The sequence below is a fragment of the Cheilinus undulatus genome, linkage group 12, assembly GCF_018320785.1.
Source record: "Cheilinus undulatus linkage group 12, ASM1832078v1, whole genome shotgun sequence".
NCBI classification, from domain to species: domain Eukaryota; kingdom Metazoa; phylum Chordata; class Actinopteri; order Labriformes; family Labridae; genus Cheilinus; species Cheilinus undulatus.
In genome coordinates, this window is record NC_054876.1 from 37,733,235 (window position 1) to 37,760,605 (window position 27,371).

At 39.2% G+C, this 27,371-nt stretch overlaps 1 protein-coding gene across 1 annotated transcript in view; it reads right to left on the reverse strand.

Moving 5' to 3' along the window:
• LOC121519352 (forkhead box protein O1-A-like) overlaps positions 1 to 24,404 on the reverse strand; it is a 34,482-nt gene extending 10,078 nt beyond the window's left edge. Inside the window, exon 1 of the mRNA XM_041802258.1 lies at positions 23,614 to 24,404. Coding sequence (XP_041658192.1) covers positions 23,614 to 24,192 — 579 coding nt within the window. The 5' untranslated portion in view covers positions 24,193 to 24,404. The remainder of the gene's footprint in view (positions 1 to 23,613) is intronic.
• Positions 24,405 to 27,371: the final 2,967 nt, after the last annotated feature.

Sequence of the window (27,371 nt, forward strand, 5' to 3'; positions counted from 1 at the left end):
GTACTAAAATGCTGCCACAGTATTTGCGTGCTATTAACATAAGAAATCACCTAATTAAAGTGGTTGACAAGAAACCAAGCACCAGACGCCTTTTAGACAATGTTTTTGGCTGAATCTGGTTTGGCCATCATAGTCATGATTAAGCCCAAAAAAGCTGTTGAAATGTGTGTTTAGTCATCTTACTGGGTCCAAATTTAGTCCGAGGATTGTGACTGAAAAGCACTTTTTTGTGAATTGTCTTGAGAATCAAAGGTCAACCATGAATTCCTCCATTTATTTACATTTTAACAAAGAACTATTATAATTACAGATATATGATGGTATAACATAATGAAATAAGATTTTTTTTTGCAACCAAAGTAAGATGGTAGAGGGACGTTACATGAAGTTTGAAGTCTTTTATTTGATTGTTGTGTCATTCATACATGACACTACGACTTTTAAAGGTCACATATTTTACCCCATATTTTAAGGTTTGTATTGGTCTTAAAGTTCCCCAAAACATGCCTGTGAAATTTGTTGCTGAACAAAACGCTCCAGTATAGGATTTTTGCATGTCTAAAAACCTCTCTGTTTCAGCCCTGCTTAGAACGAGCTGTTTCTGCGTCTGTGGCTTTAAATGTTAATGAGCTGTCTGACTCCGCCCCTGACCACATCCCTCTCTGCAAATGGATGTGGCTCTCCTGATCTTTCTCTCAGCTGCCAGCTGAGAGAAAGATCAGGAGAGGAGGGCGGGACTTTCTTCCAAGAGGGGAGGGTCAATCAAACCTGGGGGAGGTGCTTACTCCCCACATGACATCTTGAGGGGAAAACGACTTGTTTCAGCACACATGTTCTGAAATGAGCATAAAAAAGTGTATGTTGCATAATATGTGCCCTTACTTAAACTTAAACTTAAACTTATCCAGGATCAGAGTGCATGGTAGACTGAATGAACAGACTATGTTTTATTCTTTCCAGACCTTTTGAAACAAAATAAGTAGTTTTAACACATCCAATTTGAATTGAACTTGAATTTCCATCCATCCATCCATCCGTCCATCCGAAACAGCCATTCCAGTTTTTGCTCACAGGTCACTGCAGTCTAAAGCAACATGAACCCTTTCCTTTGAAACGGTCACCTCCTGGTTTTGTATATCTTGGAATGTATATTCCACCTTTATATGGGGGAATGTTTAAGACCAATTTCCCCCTCTACTGGAAACTATAAAAGCAAACCTGGACCGTTGGGGTTCCTTTCCCACTTTCTTGGCTAGGCAGGATTGCTCTTATTAAGATGATTATCCTTCCCTGATTACTCTACCCACTCCATATGATTCCTATTCTGTTATCAAACAAGGTTATCGTGGTGCTTGAAAGCTGGCTGAGTTCTTTCATTTGGAGCAAAAGGAAGCCTGGACTCAAACTGGTAAAACTTCCACTGTCTGCCTTAGATGGGAGATTAGATGTTCCTAATTTGAAACATTACCAGCTTGCTCATCTCTGTGCAATGACAGTTTGGTTAACCCTCTGAGGTCTGATTGCATTTTCGCTATGTTTTTATTAATATCTTAATCTGTCATTTTACATCATAGAAATGCGGCTCAAACACTTCCGTGAGCAGAAGAATCTCATCTTTCACCTCCGCCCTCACTTACCATCCCATGTAATTCACAGCTGGAGTTACACATGTCACCACCTCTCACTGTGCGTCATTGGATGAATCAACCAATCAACCATCAACCAGCCCCAACCAACTATCACTCTGAAATCCCTAAGGCCCCCCACAGTTTTTGCAGCATAGGTAAGGCAAGGGACAGGAGTGAGAGGAGAGGATTAGACCTGTTTGAATGTTGCAGAAGCCTTGAACCAAATACTGAGAAGCAGTGATGAAGATGACACGGCTTCATTTTGGTCAAAATGAACTCACCTGATCTAGTCAATCAGATTGTTTTGTACACAGGACATGTGGTGAGACTGCTGAGAGTGAAAACAAAGCCAGGATGGAAGACATGCTATGCAGGGGAGACAAAGTAGCATATTTTTGATGAAGTAATTTTAGCGATTATCTGTAATAGCAAAGTGCTAACACTGATAGTTGGCCAAACGCCAAGTGTCTGCCTCAGGCTGATCATCTGTTGACTCCTAGTTGTTTTTTATTATTTTGTTGCCATGGATTGGAAAAAGTTGTTGATTTTTTCTGAGTTAAAGAAAAAGTATAAAATTCTTTTATCATGACAATGCTACTTTAAACTAGGGCTGCACAGCCTGTCACATTTTAGCAATGCAAGCATTCACAATCAACAGTCTAAATTCATCCAAACAAGTCAAATTTACTTGTTGTAAATTGACAGTGCTCTTTCTCTCAGGATGTTAACATTTTATCAGGTCCATGGAGGGCTGATAAAATGCTCATGCTTTCACATCATTAAAAACTAGGAACAAATAGAAAACTAAATTTCCTATAAATAAGACTGAATGAATGAAATAAAAAGTAGTGCTTCAGGCAACAACTCATCATTAAATGAACACAGTCAGCAGGAAAATGACAACACAAAACTAACACCTGCTGTCCGTCCCTGCATGAGCCACAACCTCATGTTTGAGATGCACATGCTGCAAACACAGGTGTGGTGAGAAGGTGTGAAGAAAAGCAGATTGTAGGGTTGACACACTGTGATACCAATCACGTGATATTCTTTCTGTTTTGATGACACCACAATGAAAAGTAGAAGTCTTAGACATCAACTTCTGTCATTTTGTTTTTAGTTACCAAAAACAGCAGGCATGTACATACCTCTTTTATACACCTGTCTTATTAAACAGATGTAGTTCTCTTTAAGCTTTTAAATCATTAATTAAACAGAAAGTGCACTCTTTTAAAAGACCTCATAACCTTTGACAAAGAAATAAAAATTATGAGTTAGGGCTTTTATGCATGCCTAAAAGTGTGTTGATTTATCACCCTCTATATCATTATTGAACAGTGTTCTTGCACATGCATATTCTCCTCATGTCATGCAGTCCTAGTCTGAACATGACCCAGATCACTTGTGATATGCAAATGCCCCCCCGCCTGTGATGAAAGCCCACAATAGATCATGGACTGCATGACTGGGCCCTGGGAAGAACTATTCTCCTTACGGCCTGGGATAATCCTTGTCTCAGACAGACCTCACCTCAGCCTGAAGTGAACAAAAGACGTCCCCCGCCTCACTAATTTAGGAGGTGCCTCATTCACACATTATTTCCCTGAAAGCCAAACCCAAGGTGGCCAACATGCATCTTTGTTGCTCGCCTTCTTTATAAACCGATTGTTCTGGCTCTCATTTTTGAATGACTTTGAAGAGGTAGAATAAGTGCACCTGTAGATGCTAAACATAGATGTGAATGGTGAGCATAAAAGAATAAATTATCCTTATTGACCTTTTTTGGTGACTGGGGAAGTTCCCAGACAGAGATTAAGTGGCCTTTAAACATATGAAGGTTTATTAAGTAAGCAGGGCATTGTTCCAGGTTTAACAAGCTTTAAAATAACAAGTGCTTCATTTTCTATAGAAATAACATAAAATGCTGCTTTAGCTTTGTGGGTCGTGATTTGAAGATGAAATATCTAGCAATGGTGTAGGGAATTTGTTAACTAATGTTCATCGGCTTTCAGTCACTACTTGCTAAAACTCTCACCTTAGCTGCTGTATTTGTTGTCAGAGTTTCAATATAATTTCTGATCATATTCCAAGTTACTAAGTTTATTTATTTCTCAACAAACAAGCAATAAATCATTCTTTATTATAACAAACACAATATTTGGTGGATTAAACTAAGGCTAAAGAATTCTGAAAAATATCTAATTGAAATTATTTTGACCCTTTGCAAATTTAATATGGACTGTTGTATGGAAGGGAATGATGATTTCATGTTTTTCTCATTTTTAATAAGAAATACATACAAAAGAAGACAAGTGGGAATGTTTGCAAACTATTCTAGATAAAAATGACTCTTGAAGGTTTGTAGAGCCTAACATCTCTGCCTCAAAAAAAAAAAAAACTGTTTTTAACTGGTATTTAGACAAATATTGTAGGTTAAAGACATACCGTCCCCAGGCTTTTTACCTGGGTTGAAGATGCCCGAACAAAAAGGTTGCCATCAAACTTGACCTTGACTGCCCAGCAACCCCACACATGTGTTGAGCTTGACTCAGATGCTGGTCTGTGGCCCATCAGGCCCTGTGATGAATCTTTACTACCCAGACTGTATGAAACAGTTTGTGTGGCATGTCAGGTTATTCTTTAAATATACAAAGCAAATTAGCAAATAAGAGATGGCCTACCACTTTGTAGGGTTGTCACAATTGTTAATAATTTGAGACCAAGTGTGATACAATAGATCAGAGCTTTTCAGTTACAAATTCAACTGGGCGATATTTCAAAATCAAGAAATGTAGCCAGGCCAGGCATGTTTGGCAACCATTTAGCAGCTGGCTATATCAATAGTCTTTATAGGCTCCTTTTAAATTTGGCAACATGGCAAAAGCACATCAGAGAGTGCATAAAAACACAACGAAAGAGCTGTATTTGAACATAAACTGAGGTAGTAGAAATGTTTTATTTTCTCTAAATTTGCACAGTTGTAGCTACAGTTGAAAAGGACATGCTTGTTTACACTCGCTACCCACGCTTCAAAACAACACAGTGCATTGTTGGTCGACTACACAGCTAGGCTACGTGGAGTGTTGCATTCACAGTCTGAAATACTGTGGGAATTTGTAAAAAAGTTGCGAAACAGGTTGTCCTCTGCATCTCTAGCATGCCCACAGTCTGGGGGTTGGTTCCGGGCCTCTAATTGAATAGGCCTGGAATAGAAGATACAATTTCCATTATTTTAAAGATGAATGATATTTAGAGAACAGAAGCTTTAAAACTATGACTGTCTCATATGACAGGGGCATTGAAGAGGAATGAATCCATCAAAAATGCTGGCAAACTCCTCACACTGTCTCAGCTGTTAAATTTAGACTGTGTGAGGAGTTTGCCTGCAATTCTTGATAATTGTTAATGTGAAATTACCTAATACTGGGTGCCTCAGACTTGTATTTTTGTCGCTGTGGTATCAAATCTGGTATCACTACAGTAAGATTTTTACCAGTACTCAACTTAAAAATTCTGGTGCCATCACAGCCCTATCACTTTATCAATATGAAGTAGCAGAGTTTACACAGAGTGAAAGCTTGAAAAGTATTTTAGATAGTAAAAAAATTTTTCTTTCTGTTTTAGTTTCACAATCGTGCTACATCAGACTTAGCCAAGGGCCAAATGTGGCCCTTAACCCATTTTAAATTGGCCTGCAGCAAAATCCAAAACATAAATGAAAAAATGGCCCAGATTAGAATATGAAGCTCATGCTTGATTGTAGTGTAAATTTAATCTCTGTTTTCTTAGTGTTAGACAAGAATATTTTTGTGTTATCTTGGGGGCTCACCCAGAAAGGCAACACAAAACTACACTCGTCTATCAATACGAAAACACTGAAAAAAAAGTTATAGTCTGTGAAGACAGCATGAATTTATTTAGATTAGTGTATGTTTTAGTTTCAGCACTAGGCAGTGCTACCATGCTGATTCTGTAAACAAACATTTTGATAGGATAATTCATTGATCTGCTTTTTTTCATTACTGTAACTGTTTCATGACTGTTACTGGCTATTTGCCTTGCCAGCCATTAACACGCCATTAAAGCATAGCAAATCACCTAGCATAACTTTACCTAAATTCGACTGGATTGAACTTTGATATCATAAAGGTGAGGTATAAGAAAGTGGCCCCACCATCCTTAAAATCTTTTGTATGTGGCCCTCAGTGGAAAAAGTTTGGACACCTCTGGACTAAGCCAACACTACACTGATGAATATGTCACTCTGGGTCAATTAATGAAAGGACACCAGACACAGGAATGATCTTTTTGTCTCTGACAAAATCTATTTTCAGTTTGCCCTTAAAAATGTCACATTAAGAACAGCAAGCAGAAACCAGCCAACTCTCCTGCCATGAGATCAGAGGCTCAAACTTAGATCACAGAAATCATCTTCCATCTTAAAACTTTCCTAAGGAACCCAGTGTCCTCAAACTACATGTGATCGATATAATGTAGACACTCTGCTGCAGCCTGAAATGACTCCTCCTTCTGGACTTCAAAACAATCACATTGACACAGCTGCTGTTTCTTGTGTAGTGAAGCATGAGGCCTGCAGTAACGGTCACAGGATAAGTAAACAAACAGGGCCCAGTTTTAGGGACAGGTGCAGCCTCAGTGAAAGTGGCCTCACTTGCTATTGGTCCAAATGCTTTACATACATTGCCAGACACGACCACAGACGGGACGGATGATCTCCCAGGAGATGAGCTGCAGTAGAGCAGCTGCCGCTCAGATCAAAACTTGAACTTTATGAATGATAAGGCCTATCATTAAATAAAAAGACACAAAAATACTTGATTTAATATAGTTTGCTAACATTAACAAACCATGGCTAACACTAATGACCTTCATCTTATGGTACCAAATTAATTAAAGCTGTAAGATTACATTTTCACTTTGAAGAGTTTAACAGTCTCCCTCCTTTTAAGTTGTATTTGCTTAACAGTAATCTAACACTTTTTGACCTTTTGTTTCTCACATCTAATCTGTTCTTCAATGACCTCAGTGATGGGTGCAGCTGCCCTCAAAGCATTGTTTTTGTGTTACTTCTGCTCAAAGCTTTTTAAACAGAAGTGATGTAAAAAAGTGTAACAGCTGGAACAATTGCCCATAAATCAAAATCACATTAACAGTGAAACAAGGAAGTATGCTAATCTCTTTGGCTGCCATGGCCACAAAGAGTTCAGCTGTGGGCAAACTTAAATGGACCTTTGCTCATGAGTCAATAATGTAGCTTTAATGCCAATGCACAGAGTGGTTTCTGACTACACTTATTTGGGTGGTTGTGTTAAACTGATAAGGCTATACTGATAATTTTGCCTCTGCGTATACATTAATAGAGTACATGAAAGAAGAAATAAATTGAATGAATGAAAGAATGAATAAATGAATAGCAAAAAAAAAACCCTGCTATGTTTTTTTAACTGGTTAATTTTTCCTTTTAAGTATCTTCACCATCCAAATCATTCTTAGTGACTGCTCAGATCTGGATGGATGGATGATGGATGGATGGATGCATGGATGGATGCATGGATGGATGGATGGATGGATGGATGACCAGGATGGATGGATGGATGACCAGGATGGATGACCAAGATGATGGGTGGATAGATAGATGTCCAAGATGATGGATGGATGGATGGATGACCAGGTTGGATGGATGGCTGGATGGCTGGATGGATGGATGGATGGCTGGATGGATGGCTGGATGGATGGATGACAAGGTTGGATGGATGGATAGATGACCAAGACGATGGGTGGATAGGTAGATAGATGACCAAGATGATGGATAGATGGATGGAGGGAGGGATGGATGGATGGATGGATGACCAGGATGGATGGATGGATGGATGGATGGATGGATGGATGGACTGACAGTGGGGCAAATAGGGTGGAAAAGATGAAAGAATGGATATACTGTATATTTTGTCTTTGGATTGTTGGATAGATGACAAATGGATGAATGTTAGATGGGTGCATTAAAGGGCAGATTTGTTGGCAGAGGGTTGGCAGGATAGATGATGCAGGATTAATAACTGAATTAACTGACAGCTGGGTATATATGGATGGAATATAGGTGAGTGGATGGATCAATTGTTGAACCGATCAATGAAATTATGAACAACTTCATGAAAGTGGTGATACATGGATGAAATAATAGAAGGACCAATGCATGGATGGATGGATGGATGGATCAATGGATGGATGGATGGATGGATGGATGGATGGATCAATGGATGGATGGATGGATGGATGGATGGATGGATGGATGGACTGATGGATCAATGGATGGATGGATGGATGGATGGATGGATGGATCAATGGATGGATGGATGGATGGATGGATGGATGGATGGATGGATCAATGGATGGATGGATGGATGGATGGATGGATGGATGGATGGATCAATGGATGGATGGATGGATGGATGGATGGATGGATGGATGGATGGATCAATGGATGGATGGATGGATGGATGGATGGATGGATGGACTGATGGGTGGATGGGCAGATGGATGGATGGTATGACTGGTGAAAGAGACATAATTACTCTAAAGGATAATATTGTTACCCTTCATATATATTTTCTAGCATCTTCCTATATTTTTACTATAATGTGGCCCTTGATGGTCTAAAAACTGCAAAGATAAGACTGTTCTGAGCACAGTAGGAATCACTGATAACTAAAATCACTTTTGTCAAATTGCTACAGAATGAGAAAGCACAGTATTTGCAGAGATTACAGTACAAGCACAAGCCACTTCCTGTGAGTGTCTTCCTGTGCACCCCTGCCCCCTCCTCCTCCTCTGACCCAGGAAGTGCAAACAGAGCTGTGTGAATGGGACCTGAGTTTTCTGTTACAGCAGGGCGGTAATATAGAACACCTCAGCTCAGTGTGGAGAACATGTCACCTCCTCCATAGCTGCAGGCACAACGAAGCCTTCTTCATTTACACACTGAGCATCAATGTGAGTGACCTACTTCTCCAACTGCTTTAAAAGTGGCCCATGAAAGTCATGGGGATCTTTGTGTCTGGAGTTCAGCTTGACATAAACATACATAGGAATGTGTCAGTTTAGCATGTTACCTTATGTGCTACTGATTTCAAAACATACAATCACACTAAAATCATTCAACTTCAAAAATACCAAGGCGATTAAACTTGATCTTAATCTTTCTTAGCCTAAGCTTAATCTGGTTCACATTCTTTGCACACTTTTAAAGGATAAAAAGGCCAAAACATTGGCATGTTTGGACATTAATCTCAATTACTCCTGATCTGACAGCTCTTTCTTCACACCATATTTCTTCCCCCCTCCAGCACAGGCATCTTTTATACTTTGCATAATAGACTTGAGGCCAGGTTCTTTCTGTGAACATAATATGGGGGTGGGGGGGTGGGGGGTATTGTCCTGTGAGTGCAGGCTGGAGGACAATGCAGAAACCTACATGCCTCAGATTCCTCAGGCTCATACATGTGTAGATGAAGACTGTACACAGGCCCCAGCTCACAGCCCCTCAGTCAGCTGACTGCTCCCCTCCTTCCCTCGGGCCACCGGTTGCTCCTCTCAAAAAGCCCCTGCCCCAAGCCTCCTTTTCTTCATGGGGTTACTTGAAGCCTTCAGTGGGCCTCTTAAGTTCAGGCCCCTCTTTTAACCTTGTGATCCCTAGACAAATAGCTGGCAGCTATTATTTCTCTTTTACCTCTTTTAGCAGTTAGCTGTTGTCTTTTCCAGGCCTGTCTACAAACTGTGTTTATCACTAGGATAATAACACCTGAGGGCAATTCTCAATCTTAGCAATGTATACCCAGCACAGGCATGTGGATTCTAACCAGCAAGAAGATTGATTTTTAAGATTTATTTTGGGGTATTTTATGCCTTTATTGGTAGAAGAGGACAGTGGACAGAATTGGGAACAGGGATGAGAGAGCTGGGGCGAGATGTGGGAAAGCGCCACAGGCCAGATTCGAACCAGGGCCGACTGTGTACATGGGGTGCACCTTAAACCACTAGGCCACTTGCACCCCAGATGTGTGCTTGTTTTTAACAGTTTTCCAAGTGTTACCTTTATCTTATGACTAGTCTTAATTGAAGTTTCTATCTAATAATTTTTGTAACTGATGACTTAGAAACATCCATGCTTATTAATTACTGCATTAATGCTTGGCTACATGACCGTTTACATGCTACACTTCACCTCTAAAGGGGGCACTTCCCTAAACTTGGTGGGTTTTGTTATCCCATTAAATGTTTCCATTTTAGCTCATCCTGAATTAAAACAGCCAGTGGTGTCTGTCACTAGTTTCCACAGCGATGATATGCAAACATCAGGCACCAGACAGTATAATCATCAGGGTTATTTGAAGTGAAGGGGCCCTTTGACACCAGTGTTAAATGATATAGTAAGATAGACCACTTCACAACAGGCAGTGATTTCACACTTCACTGCAGGCAGACACCAAAACTGTATATTTATTCGAAGGGCACTGGTGCGTAAATAACCAAACAGCTTTATGCTTGTGTAGTGCTGACAACCAATGGCAGTGAAGCAGCTTACAACCTTAAAGAAGTTCATGAAGTGCAGGTGAAAGTTTTCTAAGGCCTATATGTTTTGATATAAAAGCCTTATAAACTTTGTGCCGGTTAAAGTCAGGGTTTCTTCTTCCTGTTCCAGTATTAAATGTCACAGTTGAGTGAGAAAAACAGTGGCAGTACCAGTAAAGTGGCTGATTACCTAGTATGCTCACTGCCACTTATAGACCCACCGACATCCCAGGGGAACCTGTCCTCCCAGGTGATAGGGGCTCTATCATGTAGCAGAGGCACTACAACTGCTGAGCAGTTTTTGGAGGGAAAACAAAACATGTCCATCACATGGGGGAGACAGGAAACTGCAGCAGCAGCAACAGCATCGCCCCAGCCCTGCCCTCCACCCACCTTCAGTTTTTTAGGTGGAGTTATATAATCACAGAGGTTCAAACTCAACGCCCTCCACCCACCATGAGGTCTCTGGCATACCTCTATCTGTCATTACAATCAGGGACGCTCATGTATGTGGAGCCTAAAGTCAATACAAAGACCAGACTCATGATTTCTTTGTGGTGGGACAGTTGAAATCAAAAAGAGTTAGATGCACAAACATGTTCTGTCCCTCTGCTTTTTCCAGCCCTGACCCTCGTGTTTTGTAAGGCAGGGAAGTGAACACATGGCACTGTTTTCCATCCACTGGGCAGGAAATGCATCATAGTTCATTGTGGGGGGACCGTTGTGTTTTTTTAACAGGAAGGTGTAAAAATAACTATTAGCCGGTGGTTCCAAGGCCTGTAGAGCGAGCCAACATTTAGGAATGCAGAGGTTAAAGTAGAGATGTGTTGATTTAATATCAAAGATAAACAGGCTATGGCTGTTGTTCTTGATAAAAAATAAAATTGGCTTTTTCTGCTCCTTTAAATGATACATTAAGAATTTAACTGCTAAGCATAACTTTAAATTCCACTAACAATGAATAAATAATGAGATATTTAAGTAAAAACTATGTTTGGAATTGTTAAAGAAACAAGCCAAACTGATGCTGCATAAAAAGTCTAACTCAGCGAAAGGAGGTAACCTGCTGGATAAAGACATGCTCGCAAAGCACCATTAAAAGGTTATCCATAAAAAGGCATGCCATTATTTTGATAAGAACAGGGAATAACAAATCAGACCATACCATATAGAAGTATACCATATAGAACTGAATTATATAAACCAAACCATACCTTGCAGTACTATATCTTACAGTACTATACCATAAAATACTTCACCATTATATACCATACCATAATGTATTACACCATATGATACTATATTGAACCATACCATACCATACTATACCCTTCAATACAGAACCATACCATACCATACCATACTATACCATACTGTACCCTACAATACAGAGCCATACCATATCATGCCATACCATACCATACCATACTGTACCCTACAATACAGAGCCATACCATATCATGCCATACCATACCATACCATACTGTACCCTACACTACAGAACCATACCATACCATACCATACCATACTGTACCCTACAATACAGAACCATACCATACCATACCATACCATACCATACTATACCATACTGTTTTTTTTATTTTATTTAACCTTTATTTAACCAGATGAAAAACCCATTGAGATCGAGATCTCTTTTACAAGGGCGACCTGGCCAAGAGGTCAGCAGCACACGTCATAATAAATACATTTCAACTGTACCCAACAATACAGAACCATACCATATCATGCCATACCATACCATACCATACTGTACCCAACAATACAGAACCATACCATATCATGCCATACCATACCATACCATACTGTACCCTACAATACAGAGCCATACCATACCATGCCATACCATACCATACCATACTGTACCCTACAATACAGAGCCATACCATACCATGCCATACCATACCATACCATACTGTACCCTACAATACAGAACCATACCATACCAATAGTCCAGTTGACACTTGCAGCATCTGTACTACGACTGTTTCAAGAGGTGGTTGCAGCAGTTAACACTACAAATTTGAACCGTCGTCACAGAATTAAACATACATTGGAACAGTTGACTTCACTATAGCAACAGGCAGCTTCACCAAAGAAACTAACTCTGGACTTTAGGAGAACAGACAAGTACCCTCGAGAGAGCGATAATGCAAAAAATATAACAGAAAAAGCGGTCGATTCATTGCTTTGGACAACCATCCCATCTCCCTGGTGGAGAATTTGGGTTTTTGTCATCTTCTTGTGCTTTTAGACCCATGCTATGCTCTGCTATCTCAACATTACATTAATGACTGTATAACAAAGTATGTGACAGCATACTAGAGAATTTATAAAGCAACTTCGCTGCCGTTAGCTTCACTACAGAGGTTTAGAGCTCTGATGTTTGCCCCATGTCACTGCTAAGCCTCACTGCACAGTCCTCCGCCTTTGAGTTAAAGCGTGCAGTATTTCATGCACGGCAGTTTCGTGGGTCTCACACAACAGAGCATGTAAAGCAGGCCATCGAGAATGTTCCTAAACAAGAAGCTACACTTCATTTTAAAGTAATAGTGGGTAAAGAAATAAAAATGAGGGAGGAAAAAGTAATGTGGCAGTTCCAGTTGGACGTCAGAAATTGCTCTGTAATAACAAGAATGCCTTGTATTTGATATTTGGGTTTTATTGCAATGCTAGAGTTTTGGCTTATGTCTCAGACTAAGCTGCTAAATTTTAATAGGAATTGTTGTTTTGAATCTGTATGATTCATATGTTTTTGATCACATTCAAGCTAAACTGTTTTGACTTCAGTTTTTGTTGTGACTAATACAGTCAAGTTAATTTGTATCTTTACATATTTATTGACAGATTATTACAGTGAAACAGAGCTAATACACCATTTTGAGTAGAAATGTGATTTTGTTTTTTACAACAATGTTAGCTGTATACTGAGTTAAATGGAATAAGTTTGAGACATCGAGTAGTTATTCTGTTTACTTCAATTATTTTTGTAAACAAAAACAACTGAAACTCTAATCCAAGTAATTATGAGTACTGGATCGGGATTCGGTATCGGCAGATATTCAGTCTAAAAAAATCGGATCGGAGGCCAAAAGTGTGGATTGGGACAACCTTATACCATACCAGACCAGACCAGACCATACCACATTGTACCATACATATCTGCAGAAAAGTTCAAACTTATTAAAAAGTTTAAAGAACCAAAGGCACTACCAGAAATTATCCAGAATGATGTTAACATGATAATTGCTACTGGAACAACACAGATGGTTCTTCTCAAAAAATTAGAACATCACGGAAAAATATTTTTTTCCTGTACTTTCATTCAAAAAGTTAAACTTCCACATATTCTAGAGACATCTAATCCAAATTAAAATATTTCAAGGCTTTTTGTTGTAATGTTGGTGTTTATGGCTTACTGCTCACTAAGAAAATCCACTATCTTAAGATATTGGAACATTAAAAACACCAATCAAAAAAGGGTTTATAATCTGAAATGTTTACATTATGGAAAATTATGCCCATTTATGCACTCAGTAATTGGTTGGAGCTCCTTTTGCACACATTACTGCATCCATGCGGTGTGGCATGAAGCCAATCAGTCCGTGGCACTGCTGGGGTGTTATGAAGCCCAGGTTGACCTGATAGCAGCCTTCAGCTCTTCTTTATTTTTGAGTCTGGTGTCTCTCATCTTCCTCTTGACATATCCTCAGAGATTCTCTACGGCTCAAGCACAGTAACACCACAGGCAGCAAAACCAGTTTCTGGTAGTTTTGGCCAACAGCAGCAGATGACATGATACCCAAACCATCACTGACTGTGGAAACTGAAAACACTGGACTTCAGACACCTTAGATTCTGTGCATCAATTATCTACCACCAGACACCGGGACCTTGATTTACAAATGAAATTCTAAATTTACTTTCATCTGTGAACAGAACTTCGGACCACTGAGCAACACTCCAGATCTTATTTCTCATTAGCCCAGGTGAGACACTGATGAGTTGTCTATGGTTCACTATTGGCATGACTGTAGGAACACGACACTTGTAGCCCATGCCTGTATGTGGTGGCTCTGGATCCACTGACTCCAGCCTCAGTCCACTCCTTGTGAAGCTCCCTAAAGTTCTTGAATCTGCTTTGTGTGAAAATCATCTAAAGTTTTTTTCCTTTTTAGATGTACCTGAAAATAAAACTCAAACAATTCTGGGTCAATGCTTGATACCTAAAGGATCAGTAAGGGGATGTCCAGAGAGGTTGGTCAGATTTTCATAAATGTCAGTCAATTAATGACTTAAGGACAAGTTTTGGAGTTATTTAAGTCAGCGTGATTTATCCTCCGGGGGTCGTGATCATCTTTATTAGTCTTTAGCAATTCATCCAGAAAATTCAAAACTACTAGGAAAGATCTGGACTGTAGTGTTGGATGATCTTGCCTTCCAGCATGGCCATCACCAGAGCCATACTGGCATGAAAGCGTAACAGGCTGTGGTTGGGAATTTTTGCACCGAATTTAAAAGAAAAAACCCTTCCTGCCCCACAGCTCATTTGGACAACATACAGGATCACATGAACTCCATAACTAACACCAGACAATAGATCAGTTATGTTTAATCACAGTATGACGAGTTTGCTGCTTACTATTTGGAAAATATTATTTAAGCGATATCAATAAGAGGAAGTGATGCTGTTCTAAATATCAATGGAGCAGGCCCAGGGCTGATAAAATCACCAAAGAGTCAATAATCAGCAACCTTAGGCCCGGTTCAACATGCAGCAAAGAACGGTAAAAGAAAAGTCCATTATTTTTTTGCTCCATGAACTCATCCTAACCCTAATTCCACAACTGAACTGAAGCTAAACTACTGCTTAGCAACATAACCAATCTCCTGAAGCCTTGCTACCTTGTTTTCATGGAAAGTTACTTTGTTTTGTAATATTAAGGAGCCTTTTCATAGACATTTTTTTGTGCTGGCAGTGCCCACAACTCAATTTCAGAGAACTTCCCACTTAAGATGTTCCCATGCTGCTATCTTCCTATCCAGCTAAATGCACATTTAAAATGTGCTTGACCGACTAGTCTAAAGTGGAGAAAATGCTCAAAAAACAGTCAAATTCATCACAGGGTCATTGTAATAGTGTGGCTAAAGTTAGCAGCTAGCTCTGCCAGCCCCCACACTATACTAATTTTTGCAGGGTAATATCATGCTTAATGTAGTTACTCATCACTTCAGTTAAATAGTTAAATTACCCTTAACAACCTACATCCAACTTTTTCTTCATTATCTAGTTCAAAACTCTGCCATACCACGCTGTCCTTACACATGCTAAATGCTGAGCTTCCAGTGTTTACGTCCAGCAAAGTACCATTGATGTATATTGATGTAAAGGATACTGATGAACCTTTGACAGCTTTAAACCAAATAGTTTTGCCACTATGTTGATAAAAGTATGACCATAACATTTCACTAATTAATATGGATATTAATGCACCACTACACTTTGCAAAACAGTCAGACTGCCACTCTGAGATGCTTGCTCTGCAGACCACAGCTGTCAAACCACAGTAATGTCAGGATGGAAATACGCGCAAGAACTGGAAAACAAAACTGGAATTTCTGATTAGGGATAGATTACCAAAAGTTAAAAACATGGTATACAAAATTTAACTACAAAACATGCAACATAGAGAACCAAACAGTCTTCTTAGAGGAAAAAAGCTTGTCCCTCATTATACATTCTAGCTGTTTTCTTTTTTAGCTTTTTGCTTAAGCTTACATTGCTAAAGCTAAAGCCAACATTGCCGCATTGGCTTATGTAGTAACATTAAGCTACTGTGATACTTGCATGGGATGGCTGCTCTCAGTTGTCTATGTATATTGTATCTGTCTAACAAATAAACTTCAAATAGATAAATAAATTAGCTAACATTAATGTAGCTAGAGTAGCTAAGTTACACTAAGTAATGTTTCACTAAAGCTAAAGGAGCCACCGTTCAAGCAACCACTTTTAAAATGAGAAACACGTACTGGCAAATTAAGTCAAATCCAAGGGTGTTTTTGGGCTGAAAATGCTGGACTTTATTAGGCTTGTGTTGAAAATGAGTGCAGAGAGTGCAAAAAAAGGTGTCTTTGCTCACAGATTCTTATCTGTATGTTTGAATCTATTATGTAACCAGTGTAAGAAGGCTCTGTTGAGCCTAATCTAGATAATGAGCAAAGAAGGGAAGTAACAATACCACGCAATGCAGCTGATATTTTTCATAAATAAGAAGCAATTTAAATTAAAAAGTGGGATAGCCTTTTTTTCTTTTACCAGCGCTATCGCCACCCAGCAAGAACTATACAAACTCAAATCTAAAAGGGACTGTTAGAATTTTGAAATAAATTTTTTAAAATTTGCTTTTTGTTTTAAAAAATTAAATAAAATGATCATTTGTTCATAACTCAGCTTCAGTGTTATTTCAAAACAAAAATTAGATAAATGTACTGTAATAAAATTATCTATTCTAAATCCAACATCATGTTGGGACCAAATCGTGAGTTACTTGTTGACCCATCCCAAAAATTAAGACAAACAGTGTTTCTAATCTACAGTTTTCTCTACTCATAGCTCAGGGTTGATGCAAAAATGAAAAAACCCAAAGATGTAATATTCGAGCTCTTATGTTTTTTTCCAATCAGATTACTTAGGCGTAACTGTTAAATCGACAACATTTAAAGACAGATATCAAATCACCAGTGTAAATGACAGAAAATATGATATTCAAAAGTTAAGAGACCCCTGGTGTTATCCACTTGAACCAACCCAAACATGACCAGCAAAAAAGGCCACAGAGAAGGAAGTGATAGGACAAAAAGCAGCGATCCCTCTCTCCAGGCCGGAGCATCCGCTGAGGAAACTCTAGAAGACAGGGACGCAGAGATATGAGCGCACAACTCAGGAATGGAGGATGTTTGACGTTGTTCCCAGCATTCCCTTCTCCAGACCCCTTCCCCTCTGACACACTCCTCAACACTGATTGAGCTGTTTGCGTCGCCTCCTGTTATTGTTAGAGGACTCTGCTCTGATCCCCTGGCTATCTGACAGTATTCCCACCAGACAGAGCATCTACAGTCTAGATGTAAGAAAGCCATGTTAAAGAGCTGCAGAAAGACTAAACAAAGGAGGAAAGGGAGGCTTAGCAGAGCCATTTTTCATCATGCCAGCTCTGATCAAGCTCACAAAGAGGGTGTTAAACAATGGAAACTATATTTGATTGAGGTTCACGCAGGCATTTCCTGACATAACTTTAAATTACATCTCATCCCAGAGAACGCTGAACGGGGTTACAGGAAGGACCGCAAAGCTGAAATATGAACTTGACTCAGTTTTTGTTAGAGTGTGCACATTTTAATTGGCATTGACTTTCTTTGTCTGCTTTAGTCCTGATTTATTCTCTATCCATCACAGTTGGGTAACTTCCTCAACCGGCGAGACAATATTAAGACTTGGATTAACATGTTTGTGCAGGCGTTCAGCTAATGCTTTTACAACTTGTCCCTTGTACTTAAAACATTTCCAGACAGGAAAGAAGGAAAGCTTTCAAATTTCAGGAATGTACCAGGTTTTCCATGACCCTGGAAATGCTGCAGAGACTACGACTCAGTAAGCTTAGTGGTAATTCTGCATAGATTTTCCTCTGGTTTTCCTTAGGTATTTAAAATGTGTGTAAATTTGCGCCATGTACACAAGTAAGATTTTAAGCATAACTCCCTTTTTAATTTTGAGTGTAAAGATTTATATAAAAGCTCAAGAAAAAATGTCTTCATATAATTCTCTCTGTAGTATTTCTAATGCAAAACATGTGGTTTTTGCATTGCTTTGCTTTATTAAAGTAAAATATTTTCATGCAAATGAATGGGATGTTTACAGTCACACTTGCTGCTCCTTCCTCACTGACACAGTAGCGTGGAGGCGTGTGCTGCCGCTTACAGAGGAAACCACTCCAAAACTTCAAAGTTTACTGAGATGGCAAACGTTTAACAGCAAAACTGAAACATTCAAGTCAAACGGTTTTTTAAAACATCTGAAAAGCTTACTTTTTTACTGTCTATAAGGAGGGGACATTTTTTACTTCCTCTTCCTGATGGAAATATTTGAGGATTTTTTTTAATAATTAGTCATGTTCTAATGAGATGAACAATAGTGACAGCATTGTTTTAACGCTGTTCGAACTACAGGGAGTTCCAAAAGAAGGGCAGATTCACTCTATCTCATAGATATTACATCTATCCACTGTTTTTATATATTTAAGAATCTAAAGATTTGATTCAATTCCATTTCTGGGGGTCATGATTCCATTCAGAATAGATTTTTTATTTCTTATCAAATGTGATCATTTCCACATTTGAAATTGATCATTTCATTCGTGCATTAAGGGGCTGTATCTTTGACATTAAAACGCCTCATATAATGTGCTTAAAATAATGCTTTTAAGAATATTTGCAGTGTTTTTAGTCAACCCATTTCAATAATTGCAACAAACAGTAATTTTTGCCTGAATTGCAAAATATTTCAATATGAATATAATATGTGGGCTTAAGCTGGAAATGCATTTATCATAAACTCATCAGCAGAAAACATAGACTGTAGAAAGAATTGGGCAAAGCCTGTGTGACGTCAGCCATTTGATAACAATAGGCTGAGTCAAACAGCTTTTGAAGCCAATCAGTGGCAGCCTCCGAATTGAAATCTCTGTCTCAACTGAGCTTTGGATCAACCTAAAGGAAGACAAGAGCCCGCCCACTGAGCTCGACTTCCTGTCAGCTAAGCTAGCACTAAAGCCGGCTTTCTTGCGGAAGCGTCTGCCCATAGATATGAATAAGTAGATATGACACGCCTCTTTGAGCTGCGTGCCTACGGCAAGGCTAAGCTAATGGGGGCAAAGTGTCAGTGGTATTCCGTGGTTGTAGAAGGCACGAAAACTAAAACAACAAGGATGCCTGCACATTGTGCTGCATACAGTTGCACACTACACCGTACGGTTGAAACAAGGAAACTGGGAATAACCTTTCATAGGTAACAATAGTTTTTGGCTCTTTTTTCGTTATTAAATCTTGTTGAGAGCTTCCAGTCTATGAGAGCTTCAGTAACTACTTGGCTACAAGCAAAACACTAACGTGACCCAGCAGCTTGACAGCCAAATACCATAGGATTAATTGTAGCTGTAGTATAGTTGTACAAGCAGTAGTAGTAGAACTAACAGTACAAGCAGCAGTAGTAGTATAAACAGCCGTTAGAGTCGTAGAAGTAGTATCGGCATTTATAATAGTATTACCAGTTGTACTAGCAGTGTCAGTATCAGCAGTAGTAGTTGGTGAACTACCATTACTACTAGTAGTAATTGTATTACTATTACTACTACCACTACTACCAATAGTAGTACTAAAGCCTAATGCATATAAATCCAGTTTACCCTCTACGTTCTTCCTCCAAACCGATTTTATGACAAACTTCTCTCTCCCTCCACGTGACTGACGTGCATGATCTAGCAAATGATATAAAATATTCCCAGGTCATAGCATACAGCGATGCTGTTGGACCCAGGCATTTTACACACAGTCTTTGCCTGTGTCATTGAAATGGCTAAACGTAAAAGATTCCCTGACTTCTGGACCTAAAGAGTAAAATAACTAAAATTGTAGGCTACATTGTTAGAAAGCGTTTTTCCATTTTTTTTTTAAATCAAATGTTCTATATCATTAGCACATGTTTTCACGTTGACAATAAAGTAAACCACATGAAAATCGGTTGAGAAATGAGCAAGTTATGATTTATTTTCAATGTACATGCATTGCCTTTAATGGGAGCGTTGCCCCCACCAAGATGTCCGCCATGTAGACACGTCGCTTAGCAGGCTGCTACAGCGCGCTGACATATCTAGTCCTCTATACATATATCTATGGCATCTGCCTGTCAAGCTATCTGTCAATCAAATGAGACACGCCAATCAGTGAGCAGTGAGGTTTTTCCCAAATATAATCGAAATGATTGTGGTACAAAAAAACTCAACCCCTGTACAGTAAGAGGACATGAAGACACTAGATAACGAGACATGTTTCATTTTTTTAACCAAGCTTTAAACCAGTTTATTTCTTGTGTAAGAGAAAAAAAAAATTGACATGTAACGTGTACGGGACTTCCAGTGTTCCTGCAGCCAGCCTCAAGTGGACACTCGCTGTATTGCAATTTTTTGCACTTCCACATTGGCTTCACTTTTCAGGACCGGAGGTTGCTAGCACTGCTAATGCTAACAGTATAGCTAATGAGCCGTATGCCTCCTGTCGCATCTGTGAGACAGCACACAGAGGAAAACACTTGCAGAGGATCTGCAGTTGAAAATACGCTCAGGATGGAGTAAAGTACGTTTGAAAATATCAAATTCAAATTTGGAATCATTTCAGAATCGAAGACTTTAATATATGCTATTCTAGCATGAATCAATTTTTCAGGCACCTCTACAAACCAATGTACTGCAGTGTTTTCAGCACACAGCATCCTAAGCTCAAAAGACACTAAGGGGCAAGAAACTAACTTCATTGTGTCTTTTTAAGGGTAAAACTTCTGAGGTCAAGAGCTGCTGCTAATTAACTTTGCCAAGCAGATGGATTTGCCAGTCTGTCAACAGGCAAATCCATCTTGAAAAAATGGTTCGGACCAATCAGTGTAATTTGACGGGAATGAGGCTGTAATGAATATTTTGAAAAGTCCTCTTCTTCTCAAATAATTTGTATGGGAAGTTCATGTGTTGTTGGTGATACTTCACGAATAAAGGGAAGTAATTTGAAAATATTTTTTAATAGTTCAGAGCTATTATAAAGCACTTCGTGGATACAACCAAAGAAATGAGAAGTTAACTTTCATAACAGCAAGAACAACCTTGGGCAAGATCTGATACTGAGGTCATGGGCACTGCCAAAGAAGCAGGCTTCGTTGTGTATGTTTTTTAATACTCACTTTGGTGTGACACTCCTAATATGTCAACATTTTCTTCTCAAATTTGCCCATGAAATCAGATCAGAGTCTGTCCAACAAGTCACTTTTTTTCTGCACTGCAATAAAAATGACTCAGTTGATTCAGCAGCTAGATAGACAGCATGCCAGCATAAAACTAATTAGAAAAAACAGATCAACACTGACAAATTATATCTGCCCGTGTTACATAATTTGGCAGATGGCCAGTGTTTGTAAACAATGTTTAAATGATGTATCCCTAGTTTTACTATCTGTCCTACTAATCTGTTAAAAAAAAACTCATGGGGTTCACCCCTAACCTTACAAAGCAGATGGATATGCCCATTTCCTTGTTTCTCACTGGCGAATCCATCTTGCAAAGCTCCCGTCTGAACCATTTGGGCCCGGTTAGAAAGTGACAGGACCAGTCAGCGACCAGAGGCAGTACTTTCAGGCGCGGCGGAGTCGTGATGTAAGCAAGCAGCAACAAGATTATGCAATTATGGCGGAAGAGCTTAGCATGGATGCTGCTAAAGCGCCAGTTTTATCATAAATTGAAGACATTTCTTCATTAAACGAAGGACAAAGAACAGCAGGGAGTTGTTTTATTTTCAAAAACGACAAAAGTCGTGCACTGACATGTCTATAGTCACCATGGTTCGTGTTATTCCTCAGTAGCTGCACATGCGCACCTCGATAGTAGCTATGTCATGTGTTTTGTTGCTCTGATTGGCTCGTAAAGATGTGACAGACAGGTCATTCATCTAATCACTCATAAGTTTTTCAAAGCCTCTGCCCTTTCCCAAACACTTAGTATTGAAGGTTTTTCAGATGGATGTGTGAAACAAAACCATCTGGCGTGTCAGGTTAGTTCACCCCAGGTCTGGGTCCAATAATAATAAGTTCAATGAAACTATTAATGCTGTTAAATCAGCTTAATGTCACTGGAATATTTTCTGCAAATAACATATTTTTTAATTTAAAGCTTTTGTGAGGAACATTCTTGTTCTGTTTATATTGGAAATGCTTGTGGAAAAAAACTTGACAGGTCTCCTCTGAGCTTGTCCTAAAAGCATGAAATTGATAGCTTTTAGGGAAGCACAATATTATCTTCATCATACTGGTATGGGCAGATGTTAGCTTAAAAATTCAATTATCATGGTTGCAGATGGCCTAGTGTAGTGGTGTTCAAACAAAGGTTCAGAACCACTGGCCTAGTGGTTGGGTCGTGCCCCATATACACAAGTCAGCTTTTCATTCGCCACTCTCTCATCCATGTTTCCAGTCCTATTAACTGTCCTATTACTCTCTAATAAAGGCAAAAAGAGCCTCAAAAATAAACACTGAAAAACAAAAACATTAATGGTTGGTATCAGCAGATATAACAATATTTCTGCTGATATTTACAACCGATATGTCGGCAATAAAAATATGCCTATATCAGCTGTAGGTATTGACTGCACAAACAAAAAAACTGGTGGAGTTTTATGATGGACCAACAGATCTACATCAGCTTTATTCATCGTCACACTATAATGTGTGCTTTAAAGACTGAAATGTATTTGTATATCCTCAAACTTTAGATTCTGTGTCTTAAAGACTGAAATTTGGGGTCTGAATGATATTTAAATATCAGTATTGCCATAAACTAATTTGTAAATACTGTATCAGCATATCAGATATCATCCTTAATATTTCTGTTATAAAATAAAATGTTTTTATCTCAAGGTGAGTAGAAATTACTCAAGATCTCAAGAAAACATGCGAAACATGTGATAAAATGTTATCACCAAACAAACAAACAGAAATAAAATGCATGAATGTAAGAAGACACTGTGGCCAAATCATTAACATATCTTTATGCATAAGACTCCACTTAACCTGCTTCGTCATACTCTACTTTTTAATATTATTCATGTCAAAAGTACCAGAAGCTACAGTCTTCACTGTGTGACCCATACACAGCTCTTGAATATTGGTGGACTGCAGGTGTTGAAGGAAAGCCCCTTGAGTTGCAGATGCTTTGATTAATGACTTTAAGCTCTGTGGACCTTGATTGGCTGATTTCTTTTAGGGATATAACTTTGTTTATTGTGCTGCTTTCTGTCTTAGTCAAGACATTTGTAAATTAGATTCTTCGTTTGAATGAGTGTCTTTTTTTGGTTGGGCTTCTGTATCAAAGTCCTAGCAGGAGTTTAAAGATCCTCTACGATTTTGTAGCCCTAAAGAAAAGTTTCAAGTTTGGTGGTTTTAGTTATGGCGGTGACGCTCAAAATGTTTTATCAAACCGAGTATGTTTGACCTTTAATAGCATTAATACCGTATGCTTACGTGCGCGCGCTATGACACAGACTTGAAACCTTCACGTGCACGCACACTCACCTTCCAGCCCGCGGAGCTGTTGCTGTCTCCTTTATCCTTGAAGTAAGGCACACTCTTCACCATCCAGTCGTAAATCTGCGACAGCGTCAGCCTCTTCTCAGGTGAGCTGTCTATCGCCTTGGTGATCAGGTCAGCGTACGACATGTTTCCCCAGGCGTTCCGACGGGACGAGCTGCTCTTCCTCTGGCCGGGGCCACCCAAGGGTACGACACCAGGAGGGGGCACCTGTTGCTGAGGCGGCAGCTGCGTCCCCGGGAGCTGCTGCTGAGGGTGATGAAGATGCTGGTTATGGTGGTGGTGATGAAGATGCAAACAGTTTCCCTCCCTGCACAGAAAGTCACCGCAGGACACGGGAGGTGTCTGCTCCGTGTACTCTTCATAGTCCTCCTCCAGCAAGCCCAGGTTGCTGATGAACTCGGGGTTTCCTCCCGGCTCCTGCTGCACCGACGGGGCCGGAGAGGATGTGTTGGAGCTGGCCGGGTCAGTGAGCTCCGGGCGGGGCAGCGGCCAGGTGCACGACCGCGGGCGGGAAAGAGGCTCAAACTCCGGGTCTATGTCGACCGGCTGTACTTCAGCCATATCACAGTCCAACCTGTTCCGCTGTCACTCAGACATTCACATACAAATCAATCAAAGGGGAAAAAAGGCACAGGTAAATAAAAGTTGCGTCCAGGCGCCAAATTCCAGCAGGCTGTTATACTGAGAGTAAATAAGGTGAGAAATGATCAGCTCAAAGTCTAAATGAACTTCTCTCCATCCTGCACTCAGTCCTCATAACTCTCAGTCCTCCCTCTGTCATAACAGCAGCAGTCTGCACAGTGGGAAGCTGCCTTCACGGACCACACACACAGTCAGACTTCCGGGTTTTACAGCTTCATGGTGCATTCAAGTGCACTTAAAGCTCCCGTGAAGAGGTTTGGGATGGTTATCAGCAGAGGTGAAGACTACAGGACTATTGTACACAAAAGTACAGTTATTCTGGTGAAAATTTTCTGCAGTAAAAGAAAAAATACTGGTCTATAAATCTACTCAAGTAAGAAGTGTTTAAAGTTAACTTTAATTACTGAGTCAATACTAGGGCTGGACAATTAATCAAAGTTGCTTACACATTTTAAGTCTTTTTTTTGTCATCATTCTCAAATGATTTGCAATCATATCCAATCTGCATAGTTCCCCTAGAATACCTTTGCACCATGTGTGAAGTTACTGACTCAGTTAGACAAGTCCCACCGGTGGGCAGCAGTTATGATACCCAATGGACTGTAAACTGAACATGAATGAAGAGAACTACCTGGTTCAGTGTGTACCTTTCAGTTATTGCCACTTGTAGTCACCTTTTGCCTATCTTGAGAGGCATAATGCTCATGATTTAAGAATTTGACATAAATAAGGGAAAATTACAGCGGTAGAAGAACATGTAGCTTTAAGAAACATACTCAAACATGTTTTGAGTTAGAAATATTTTTTGTAAGTGTAGGAGAGTTTCCACAGTGCAGTAAAGTTCATCAGACATATATGTACAAATAATAAATACTCAAAAAATCTCTTTCCACTACATGAAAACTTCAACATGATAAGTTTCAACAAATAATTTGAGCAGTTTAAACTTGTTTGATTTTACAGTGTAGATAAATTAAAATATGTCACTCAAATTGATTGATGCATTATCTAAATCCATTCTAACATATATGCCTGTATAGGCCCATAAAAGAAAGAACAGTTTATGCTTAATCAATATAATATTGCGTTATATCCCAGTCCCAGTTAGATTATTTACCCAGTCCTAGGATCTACTAAGGAGTTGTAAAACAAAGTCTGATATTTCCTTATTGGCAGTAACAGCATGAGAATATGGATCTCCAATCAGTTTTCAAGTAAAGTCACACCTTTATAATAAAGTGAAATATAACAGCAGTTTAGGGATGTAATCAGAGACTCATTCTCTGCCTGTGTGCTACTGTTTAGTCAACAGATGGGGAAAACTACAAGAGAATAGTTCTCAAGTAAAAGTACAGTTACTCTGGTTAAAATCTAAATAAGCAGTAATGATTGCAAAATGTACTGAAAAATACTCAGTAATTTGAGTAAATGTTGTTAGTTACTTTCCACCTCTGGTTATGAGACATAAAAATAGCACTTAAACTTCTTAGTGAAGTAAAAAACAACAAAGGTGACAATTAGCAACAAGACTGATTATATCTATATAATTAGGCCTGCATTTTATGATCAAAACATATCTACTATCCATCACCTCCATGAGTAATCACAACCCACATTTATGAAAATTTCAACTAAATTAATTTACTGAAAAAAGTCCAGTTTGGACCTTAGATGGAACAAAAAGAATATGACTGAACAACTAGACCCCAGATAAGCGATGAAGATGGATGAAACAGACGTGTTACAGATGCCATGGGAGGACATGCATGCAGACTACAGTTTCCTATAATAATGGTTGTATTCTTGAGATTGCAAAGAATTAGCACATTATGGTAGGACAAAAAGCTTTGTTTTTCCAAGATAATGAGATCATTGAGTTGACAGCTCGAGAAAAAACAACCAAATTTGACTTACTTGTAGGTCCACTTTAGGCTTCTGTATTTATTTTCCAGGGACACTAGAACAGCTCTGCGGGCTGTCACCCACTAGTAGAACACTACTGGGGAAGGGGTTATGGCAGGTGGGGACCAGAAATTATATGTCAATACTTAAAGAATGAATGGCAAATCTCTTTTGCTGTAAAGAAATAGCAAATGGTTAACTCATTACCAGAATTTATAAGCTTTGATTCCATTTGATTCTGGTAAATAATAAACAATACTGTAACTAGTTTGATACCTGGAAACCCAATACTTGATCTTGTTTGTTTTCAATAATAAAAATTTCCTATAGCCCATACAAACTTCTAATATCACTACTATTAAATGTCACTACTATAATTCATTTCTTGCTTAGCGCCAAAACTTCATATCTCAGTTTTTCATGATTTGTTTTCATAAATCAGTGCTATTGGTCACTTTATATCTGATAGTGGACTATCACTTTTCAGAGTTGAATTGTTTGAGAAATATGGCAGGTTTTTTCATTCCCTAAAAATGTGTAGATTTTGGAGATAGGAGGTTCAGATTCTGGTAGCTCTGACTTCAGCTGTAGAAAGGATTTGGCAAAGATCTGTGGTTTAAACTGCTTTTGTCTGAAGGGACAAAGACCGCTGTCTTATGGACAACTAAAGCACCATAAAGGTAAAAGGAGATGCATTTTCTCCCAGTGCTGAGAGACTCTATCCATCAAACCACAAAGGAGAATGTTTTACAGAAATAATTCACCCTGTCTGATTTTTTTTTTATTTAATACAATTATTCCAACACAGAACCACCCTGCAATGGGAGTTCTCTTTGTAAGCTGTCAGAAATCACTACTTTGTAGGGAGACCTTGCTGCCAGTAGTGCCATCTAGTGGTGCATTTGGATATAATCAGCTCATTTCTTCATAAACTTCTGATCTTCATACAGTGTGTGTTCACACACACAAGCGAGGGAGCTCTGCCAACTCGTTATCATGCCAATCATAGTGGTGTTTAAGGAAAAGTGAACAAAATGTGGAAATGAGCCACTTTCAAATGTCATGCTCTCATTTTCCACACTTTGTCCAACAATAGATGGCAGACGGTGTTTTAGAGTCTGTGGGCTTCATTGTTAACATGTTTTTTCACTTAAAAGGAACTTCCCTTTCAAAGCGGCACAAGGTTCAAGGTCTAA